This window comes from Canis aureus, chromosome 3 (assembly GCF_053574225.1).
Source record: "Canis aureus isolate CA01 chromosome 3, VMU_Caureus_v.1.0, whole genome shotgun sequence".
NCBI classification, from domain to species: Eukaryota; Metazoa; Chordata; class Mammalia; order Carnivora; family Canidae; genus Canis; species Canis aureus.
In genome coordinates, this window is record NC_135613.1 from 56,154,725 (window position 1) to 56,164,815 (window position 10,091).

The 10,091-nt window shown below is 55.5% G+C and overlaps 1 protein-coding gene and 1 long non-coding RNA gene across 2 annotated transcripts; one reads left to right on the forward strand and one right to left on the reverse strand.

Moving 5' to 3' along the window:
- Positions 1-184: 184 nt before the first annotated feature.
- Positions 185-4,348, reverse strand: LOC144310971 (uncharacterized). Its single transcript, XR_013376615.1, has 2 exons — positions 3,548-4,348; positions 185-663 (listed from the first exon to the last, which is right to left on the reverse strand). It is a non-coding gene; the product is annotated as an uncharacterized LOC144310971 (long non-coding RNA).
- Positions 4,349-4,693: 345 nt separating this feature from the next.
- VAMP2 (vesicle associated membrane protein 2) lies at positions 4,694-8,499 on the forward strand. The gene is made up of 5 exons (XM_077892725.1): positions 4,694-4,797; positions 5,299-5,419; positions 5,874-6,032; positions 6,132-6,183; positions 6,763-8,499. Coding segments are annotated over exons 1-5 (351 nt in total). The 5' UTR covers positions 4,694-4,795; the 3' UTR covers positions 6,780-8,499.
- The last annotated feature ends 1,592 nt before the right edge of the window (positions 8,500-10,091 follow it).

The window sequence follows — 10,091 nt, forward strand, 5'->3', positions numbered from 1 at the left end:
GAGCCTGTTTCTCTCTCTCCTCCTCCCCCTTACTCTGTTTGTGTTCTCTCTCAAATAAATAAAAATCTTAAAACCAAACCAAACCACAAGTGTTGAGACTCTTGGTGCTCCCTCACCTCTCACACCTTAGTCCCACACACCATCCCCCACATCCCGATTTTCAGGGAGGCTTTTTTTTAAGGGATATTTATTTATTTTATTCATTAGAGACTGAGAGAGAGAGAGAGAGAGAGAGAGAGAGACCCAGGCAGAGGGAGAAGCAGGCTCCCTACGGGGAGCCCCATCCCAGGATCCCAGGGTCATGACCTGAGCCCAAGGCGGATGCTCCACCACTGAGCCCCCCAGGTGTCCTTTCAGGGAGGCTTTGGACTTGGAGATGGCAGGAGCAAAGACCAGAGGCTTTGGAGGCTACAAACAGGAGCCTCAACCCTCTTTCCAGATTCTGCCCCTTCCATTTACAGGGAGGAGGGATGGAGAGGATATGCTTCTCTCTGAACAGCCCCAGCAGAAAGCCTGCTACTTATCAACATTTCAGAGTCCCTGTGAAAAGGCTTCCACTGTCCTGCAGGAAAACCAAGGGCCCGTGAATGTTCCCCCAATACACACACACATCTTCTAATCAGCCTGTTGGTGCCTCCGTATTAAAGCCAAGGAGCAGCACACCTGCAAAATGAAAAAGAGAATCCTCCCATGTATTAAAAAAAAATCCACAATTAAAAAAAAAAAAGTAGGGATCCCTGGGTGGCGCAGCAGTTTAGCGCCTGCCTTTGGCCCAGGGCGCAATCCTGGAGACCCGGGATCGAATCCCATGTCAGGCTCCCGGTGTTCTCCCTCTGCCTATGTCTCTGCCTCTCTCTCTCTCTCTTTCTGTGTGACTATCATAAATAAATTAAAAAAAAAAAAAGTGGAACAGGGCCACCTGGGTGGCTCAGTCGGTTAAGATCCAGCTCTTCATTTTGGCTCAGGTCATGATATTGGTATTGTGAGATTGAGCCCTGAGCTGGGCTCCACGCCGGGTGTGGAACTTGCCCAAGATTCTTTCCCTCTAACCCTCTCTCCCTACTTCTGTTCATTCTTTCTCTCAAAAAACGAAACAAAACAAAAAACCTGGAAGAGACTGAGAGAGATGGGGGGTGGGGCAAGAAAAAATAGCCTATAATTGGAAAGCTAAAAAAAAAAAAAAAAAAAAGGAAGGGGCTTAATGCATATAGTCTGTGAGCATTTGTGTTTTTAAAAAGAGAAAAGAAGTTTCTATATCTTTCTGTCTCTGCACCAAGCATTCTGGAGGACTTAAAAACCTGGAGAGAGTAGCTGTGTTGCATAGGGGTCTGAGGGCAGCTCAGGAGGGTTGGCTGTGCATTCTTTTGAACCTTGGAATTTTCAGTTTTGATTGTGTAACTTATCACCTATTTTAAAACCTAATACTGGGATGCCTGGGTGGCTCAGTGGTTGAGCGTCTGCCTTCGGCTCGGGGTGATCCCGGAATCCTGGGATCGAGTCCCACATTGGGTTCCCTGGAGGGAAAGTGTTCTCCCTTTGCCTGTATCTCTGTGTCTGTCGTGAATAAATAAATATTAAAAAAAATAAAATCTAATACTGAATAATGGAAATATAATTATTATCGTCAGAGAGATAAGAGAAGAAATTGCATTTTGGGGAAGGAAAAAAAATCACAAAAACCGTTTTTTCCCTGCCAAAAGAAGAATACACAAAACTTTCTAGGGCATAAAACAAAAAGATGAGTTGGGGAGTGGCCAAGGGAACCTCAGCTTTATGTCTAATGTTTTAATATTTTATAAGGGAGAATGCAGTCACATTTTTTGTGTAATTAAAAAGCAGTCCATTGGCAATCCCTGTAAAGCACCTAGCACAGGATAGGCTCCTGGGAGTTTGTTTTCCCTCCAGGAGCCCAGGGCTGGGCAGGCAGCCCCGAAGTCTTCCAGAACTGGAGGGCTCAGCCAGAAGTCTCAGGGGTCACAAGGCTTGACAGCTGATTGGGATAGAGGTGGGGCAAGCCCCTGGGTCCCTGTTCCAGGCAGCACTCCCAAGGGCGTGCTCCTTCTGTTCCTAATTAGAAGGCCTTTTCCTTATAAGCATTGAGGGACACACGAAGTTTCTGAAATTAATTACTATGTGGTCAGGTTTGACTCCCAGATGGAGCAAGTTTATGAGTCAGTGTGAGAATGACCCAGCCCTGTTCCATCCCAACTTCTAAGTCAGCCGTTGTTGCTAGAAGAGGAAAACATAAAAGAAAACCTTTATTAAAGTTTTTCCCTGTGCGTCTCACATCCCAGGCACCAGAGGTGCTTGTTAGAAATGAACTTGGGCCCCCCTCCCCCATCTTTTGAATGAGCCTTGGGAGTGGAGCCCAGAGATTTGGTTTGCAGAACCCTCTGGAAATAGGCAAACACAGAAGCCACCATCTCAGTCTGCAAATATATTATTCTATTTTTCTTTAGTTCAGCTTCTATTTTGGGTCTCCATTCTACTGCTTGCAGAAAACATTACCTTACCCACTTCCAGATGAACTGCCATCCCATGCCACCCCTTCTCCTGCCTCCACCATTAATCTAAATTTGGGGGAGCCCCTTAGCACTGCAGCATAGGTGGGGTGGCAGGGAGAGCTCTAGCTCTGAGCTATATTTTCCTGGGTCTTCACATCCATGGATCATCCATGCCCTTGTTTCCATGCTCCTGCTGCTACAGCCCCCAGGACCTCAATAATGATGTGCCAGCTTTGAAAGCCACACTCCACGACCTTGGCTTCCCAGATGTATTCTGAGTTCTGTCCCTTCCATGTTCTCTTCACATGGCCATTGGGGAAAATGAAGATCCCTGCTAAAACAATGTCTAATGCCTTGTCTGGTCCTCCAGTAGCTTCTCCCCAGCTAGGGCCAGGGTAGCAGGGCAGGTGGGGGTGGGGGCTTTGCCTGTTTGTACCTCCTTCCTCGTGTTAGACCCAGACCCAGACACTGCAGCTTTTGAACTTAAAAGCCTGGAATTTGGCATCTTTGTTGTCGGGCTAGAAAATAGACTAGTCTAGGGGCCAAAAAGCAAAAGCTAGCATCCCATAGTGCCATCTGGGCCCTCAGACAAGCCACTCTTTTCTCCCTTTTCACATAGGCCAAGCCAGCCAGCCATTCTGTGCCAGAGTACACCAGGACCAAGGAAGTGGCTGCTCCCTGTAGGGGGAGGGAGCTGAGAGGATCTTATCTTAGATCTGCTGAGTCCCCACACCCAACACAAGCTCCCTGTTCACTCACCTCCCCCAGACAACTGGGAAATGACACCTCTGGTGTCAGAGCCAGTCCCCAGGCTTCTGCTGGGAGGGGGTGGGGCACTGCATGAGGGAGGCTCTCACACCAGAGGCCCTGGGAAGCCTGGGTGGGGGAGGGAAGAAGCTGGCTCCTGTTTGTTTTCAAGAGGCCAAGACCACCAGCCTCCCTCTGCTCCCCTTCCAGGTATGGAAGGAGCACCCCTGCCCCAGAGCCATGATGCCTCCACTAAGACACCTCCTTCTTCACTTTTGAGGCTTGCTTTGACCGACCTCACAAGATAGGTGGCTCATCTGGTCCCATCTTGTCCCTGAAGAGCCAGGCCTGCTGGGGATGAGAGGACTGAGTGTGTGGAGCTGCTGTTTAAAAGATCTAAAGAGAGACCAGTCAGGGATGGAGGGGGAGTGGATAATCCTTTCCTACCAGGTTCCGGATCAAACCACTGAACATATGTGTTAGTGCCTACAGTTGTAATACACGTGGAGTCCAGAGATAGGACAGGAACTGGCCAAGGTCACACCTATGAGGCTAATGCACATGTAAAGTAGTACCTTGTACCTGGCTACTGCAGGGGGTAGGCAGCCCTTGCCTACTGTCTTTCCCCTTGAAGAAGAAAAACAGAACGAAGAGAAAACCCCCAAAACCCCCTTTCTGTCGCAGTCTGGGATCAGAAGCTGAGCTCTCCTCTGTTACCTGGGAGCGGCCCCAACTCTGGGGCAGAGCTGGGTTTTGGCCGGGTCCGCAGCCACCACGGCCACCACGTGAAGCAGCCGCATGGGACAGCCTAGTGCCCTCCTCCGTCGGCCTTAACCTTGCCCTACCTCGGTCAAGCACCTCTGGTGTGCGCCCCGGTTGGGTTGTGAGGAGCTCACACACCCTGCAGTGGCTTGGTGGGGGCGGGGGCGGCCTGCCTCTTCTGCTTTCCTTCACAGCCGAACTCAGCGGCCGGGGCCCCAAGCCCGCCAGGCCTCCCCTGAGCTGTCCACCTGCGGGGCTGGCGGAGGGGGAGGGAGGGCCCCAGCTCCCGCCGCCGCTGGCCCACCGCAGCAGCAGGGGGCCCGGCAACCTGCACCTGCCCCTTCCCACGGCCCACCCAGCCGGCTGCAAACGCTGGAGCCGGTCGCCAGCGCGCAGGCCGAGGCCTCGCGGTGTGTGGGGGGTGCGCACTGGTTTGCGGGTTTCGCGGGTGCGGGAGGACGTAGCCTGGGGCTCACGGGCACCCTCGAGGCCGGAGGCGGGGGACGGAGAGGCGTGGGGCTGCCGTGAGGGCTGCGGCCGGATGCGCGGGGATCGCGGCTCCCCAAGCTGCGGCAGGTGGGGGGCCGCCCCGCCGCGCCCCGCCCCCACCGCCCCGCGCCCGCCGCGCCCCGCCCCCGCCCGCAGTGCCCGGATGTGGGTGACGTGCGGCCGCCATCTTCCCGTCCCGGGCAGCCAGCGCCAGTCGGAGCCAGCGCGAGCCGCCGCCGCCGCCGCCGCCGCCGCCGCCGCCGCCGCCGAGCCGTCCGCCTGCCGCCCCCGCCATGTGAGTCGGCCGCCCGCGCCCGCACCGGGCCTGCCCGCGCCGGCCGCCGCCCTTGGGAGCCGGTCCGGGGAGCGCCCGGGGTTCGGCCGGCGCCCCGAGGCCAGGCCGGCGCCCGTGACTGCGCGCGGGCGGCTGCAGAGAGCGCCGCGTCCCGGGCTGGCCGCGCGGGCGGAGGCCGCGGGAGGGAGCGGGCCCGCCGTCCGCCGCCCCTGGCCTCGCCGCCGCCCGTCATTGCGGGTCGACCCCGCACCTTGTCTTGGAGGTCGCCCTCATTTGACGGACGGGGAAACTGAGGCCCCCTCAGGAGGGGGGAGGGGGCCTGACTCAAGGTCACGCAGCTGGGCGGCCGTGGGGCCGGACGCCGCGCAGGGCTCCCCTCGGTGGCCTTCCTCCGGGGAAGGAGAAAGGGAGGGACGGATGGATGGACAGGAGGATGGGCGGAGCCCTGGCCTGGGGCCGGCGGCTCCAGGCCTCGGGTCTTACTCCGTCCCTGCCCCTCAGGTCGGCTACCGCTGCCACCGCCCCCCCTGCCGCCCCGGCTGGGGAGGGAGGCCCCCCGGCGCCCCCTCCAAACCTCACCAGTAACAGGAGACTGCAGCAGACCCAGGCCCAGGTGGATGAGGTGAGTGTGGGGGGTGTCAGGCGGCGGGAAGGACCCCGACGGTTGGCACCGGTGGGGAGGGGGCATCCTGTGTTGGAGATGCTGAGTTTATGAGTTTAGGGACAAAGACGTACCCTGCCCCTGCCCAGCTCAGCTTGCATTTGGAACGGCCTGGGGTGTTAGTCAACCTTGATGGGCTGGGGAGTTTGGGTCCCGGCAGGTGTGGTCTGGCGACGGACAGGCTGCTTAGAGGGTGCTGCTCTGACATCTGAGATGTCTTGTCTGGCTGTCAGCATGCCCCTGATGTGTGCTCCTTGCATGTCCCCAGGTGTGCTAGGGATGTTCTCTGTGTGTCCTTGGCATGTTAGCCGGGCAGCATCGGGGTGCATGTTCACTCTGTGGGTGCATGGTTGAGGACTGTGCCCTCACTGAGGCGGCCTTGGCACACCCCCTGCCTCGTGGGCCCCTCCTTCAGGTGGTGGACATCATGAGGGTGAATGTGGACAAGGTCCTGGAGCGGGACCAGAAGCTGTCCGAGCTGGACGACCGTGCAGATGCACTCCAGGCAGGGGCCTCCCAGTTTGAAACAAGCGCAGCCAAGCTCAAGCGCAAATACTGGTGGAAAAACCTCAAGGTAAGGGTGGAGGCACGCAAGAGGGCTGGCATGAGAACTGGTGGGTGACGAGGGTGTCACGGTCTGTATCACTGACCCTCCCCCCTTTCTCGCCCCCAGATGATGATCATCTTGGGAGTGATTTGCGCCATCATCCTCATCATCATCATCGGTGAGTAGGGCAGGATTGGCTAGGGCCCTTTCTCTGGAGGGGTTTCCCCTTCTAGGTCTTGAAGGTCATTAACCTAGTTTGTACTATTCAGCAGAAAGTATATATAGCTGGCAGTGCAGCTCTGATTCATCTAGAGCCCCAAACCTTGCTGCACTTTGTTTGGTTCTAGGCAATTCTTGTTAAGATTTTTGGAAACAGGAAAGCTGGTGGATCAGCACTGCTCCCTTGAGGATCCTTTTTGGGCCTAAACCTAGTCTGGGAACCCTGGAATTGGGAAGTGGGAGAGCAGGTGAGGCCCAGGGGCTTGAGACATGGCTAGGAAGCCAAACACCCTACTGTTTGAGAGCTTGTGGGCCAGACACACAGATAGATGATTGGAGTCTGTGGCCCCAAGGCCATACTGTGGAGTTGTAGAGACCTTGGAACCTACCAGCCCAGTCTGTTGCTTTACAGATGGAGAACCTAAGGCCAAGAGGGCTGGGGAGTGGGGAGGCTGGGAGCAGGGCCAGGCCTGATACACTGCTTTCTCTCTCTTTCTTTCTCCCCCCTCTCTCCTTCCTTCTCTTTCCCTCTCTACAGTTTACTTCAGCTCTTAAACCCCTGAGGAGCCCGCCCTGCCCAGAGAAGGGCCTCTCCCCATCTCCCCCCACCCCATCCCCAGCAGCTCCTCCACCTCTCAGCCATATCTTCCAGCCCCCTCCCCTGGATCCGCGTGTGTGTGTCCCCGTGTGTGTGCACCCCTGTAAATAGCCAGCTGTTATTTATACATATATAATATTATATATATTTGGTCTGTTTGTAGTTTTATTACTAGAAGATTTTTCCGGTTGTCCTTAACACCCCTTCCTGAGGTTCCCATCTCTTTTCTCTTTTCCTCCTTCCCCTTCTGTCTCTTCCTGACCAGCCCTGAATCCCTTCATTTGCATCTGCTATGCAATAGTCCCTCTTCCTCTTTTCCTTCCCTTGGATTTAGCAGATCCTTCCTCCTACCCTGGCCTTCCCCATACCTCCACTACCTACAAAAAAAAGAAAAAAAAAAGGAAAAAAAAAGAAAAAACGAAAAAAAAAAAAAAAAAAAAAAGCAACTGTCCAGGCCTCCCTGGGTGCATCTTTGCATCTTTGGGAGGCCCTGAGACTGGCCCCACTTGGTCCTAAGAATCCCAAGGTCTTCTGGGAGCTTCCAGCATGTTAATTAGCATTCATTTACATACTGACATCCCTTTTGGTTTCCTCTTTTTTTGTTCCATTACTCTTCATTCTTTGAACCCGTGTTTCTTTTTTACTGAGGAGTTAGTCCCCACGGTCCTTGTATCAGTCTTTCATTTGCATGACATTACTTGCAGGTGGTGGGAGCCTGGGCTTTTGGGGAGCCAGGCCCTTCCGGCCCCCCAGAATCACCCCCTCCTGGCCCCTCTAGTCTGGTTTGCCTCCCTATCCCCATTTCCCAAACCTCTTGTCCCTTCCTCCCCCATCCCCCAGCTGGTGTGTAAGTGTCTTGGAGTTCAGTGTGTCATGATGGACCAATAGTTTTGCCACTTGGAGTCTCTCCCCACATTCCTGCTCCCCAGTTTTCATGTGGGGCACTCAACCGACATTCCCATGGGGTCTCCCTCCCTCCCATCCTCCTGATCTGCCTCCTCCTCCTCCCATCAGGAGAGTTTGGGGGTTGGCCACAATCTGACTCTTTGGGGGAGATGGCTGCCAGTGTGTGGGGGGTCATCACTGCCTTGGGGAGGAGTGGGGCAGGGCAGAGAATCCCCCCAATTCCTGCCTGAAATCTGGCCCCACCCTTGCTGGGGGTTGGACTGAAAACTCCCCTCCCCAATTTGAGGGGGTGTTGCTCCCATCACTGCCCAGCTCCTCTGACTGCCCCCCTGAATTCAGGGCGGGGGTACTAGTCACTGCCAATGTGTGTATGGGACTTGCTGGAAGATGGGGATTCTCGCCCCTCTCCAGGGCAGTTGAGCCCAGAGAGTTGTCTTCTCCTTAGGTGAAGTGATAGAAGAAGGGTCTAATGTCTTTAAATGGCACAATTTTAGGGGTCTGAGGGTGCAGTCCCTTAACCTGGAGGGGACCCCCCCAAACTCTTTCTTCCCCCCACACTCAAGGTTTCTGTATGGAGGGGGAGCAGGGAGATCTAAGCTGTGGTGTGAAAGGGTAGGGAGAGATGCTGGGGGTGGGGGTGCTGTGTTCTATACCCCCCCATATTATCCCAGTGTCCCCTGCCCCCCCTCCCTCCCTCCCCCCATGCCCCCAATTCTGTGACGCATCCAGATTGTGAAAATGTACAATAAATGTGTAATGAGTAACCAGTTAGTGTGTGTGCTGAGACCTTTTCTTAACCAGTGGGAAGGGTACAGGATCTGCAGGTCTAACAGGAAAGTTGAGAAGATACATTCGAAATGGACTGAGCTTTGCTGGAGGGCCTGACCTTGGGCAGAGCCAAGTGTGATTCCCATAGTGGCCACGGGTGGGCATCAGGCGCTGCTGGAGGAAGTGTTGTCGATTGCCACGGTCAGCCTGGTGAACCTTGAGACTCCAGCTTCCCAACTTCCCTGGTTTCTCTTCTCTGGAGGCATGCTCTTGCGCTTTATGGCTCCCTCTCTACCCCTTGATTTAATTCCCAGATGCTCTGCAGTTGCTCCCGGGGTCATTTATTCCTAGGCCTGAAGTAGATGGCCAACTTCTGCAAACGTCCCCTCCCCTTGGTGCCTCTCACACAGGGCTGGCATCCTGGAGGGGTTAACAAATAACAGAGCAGGGCAGCCCTGGGTGGCTCAGTGGTTTAGCGCCTGCCTTTGGCCCAGGGCGTGATCCTGGAGACCCAGGATCCAAGTCCAACGTTGGGCTCCCTGCATGGAGCCGGCTTCTCCCTCTGGCTGTGTCTCTGCCTCTCTCCCTGTGTCTCATGAATAAATAAATAAAAATCTTAAAAAAAAAAAAAAAAAAGGTCTAGAGGCGCCTGGGTGGCTCGGTCCATTAAGGGTCCTGGGATCGAGACACTCCCCCCGCCCCCCATTGGGCTCCCTGCTCAGCAAGGAGGCTGCTTCTCTCTGCCCACCCCTTGTGCTCTCTCTTAAATAACAGGAAATCTTAAAAAAAAAAAAAAAACAAATAAACGTTCTAAGGGTCCCAGGTGATCTTAAAATTACGCCGTCCTAAAAGCCTCGTTCAACGAGGACTACGTTCCTCACGGTGCTCAGGGCGCTCGCGTACTGCATCTACGGAGGTTTCCCTGCTGCCCCGGACCCGCCCCTTTACAGTGTCAGGGACCTGGCTTTAAACTGCGGCCTGATCCCTGACTGGAGTGTTAATCCAGACAGATTATGCAACCTCTCTGGAGCCCAGGCTCCTTTGTGGGGCGGAGTAGTAGTGGGACGGCCTCTGGGCTTGTGACAGGCGCCTAGCTTGGTCCACAGAGAACGACCCGGGGGGCAGCCGCCATCATCATCATCATCATCATCATCATCATCATCATCATCACGGAGCGCTGAGGTCTGAAGGCTGCTCCATAGTTAGGCCGGCCCCTTCCAGCTTCACGGGGCCTTAGAGACACAGGGCCGGAGACCCAGCGCGGGGGGGCGCCCCGGTTACGCCCGGGTCGGCTCGCCTGGGTCTCGGCCCAAAGCTCCCCAACCACGCCACCGCCGCTCACATCGGCGCCTGCGTGCAGGTCACATTCGCTGCGCCTGCGCACACTCCGCGGGCTCTGGTTAGAGTGTCGTCAAGGAAAATCCCCAGCTTCCAGGTAAACAAGTTGCCGCGTGAGACTGCCGGCACGTGTCCTCTACAGCTCCGAGACCTCCCGGCCTATGAGAAACTTTGGAGGGCGGGACAGGCAGGTCGGAGGATGGGCCACAGCCAATAAGAACTTCTGAAGTGGATGGAGGCGTGACTTTCGGCCAGGC

Coding starts and splice junctions, on each gene's coding strand:
- VAMP2 (XM_077892725.1), top strand. Junction 5,420..5,873: donor CCCAGGCCCAGGTGGATGAG/GTGAGTGTGGGG, acceptor CCCCTCCTTCAG/GTGGTGGACATCATGAGGGT. Junction 6,033..6,131: donor ACTGGTGGAAAAACCTCAAG/GTAAGGGTGGAG, acceptor TCTCGCCCCCAG/ATGATGATCATCTTGGGAGT.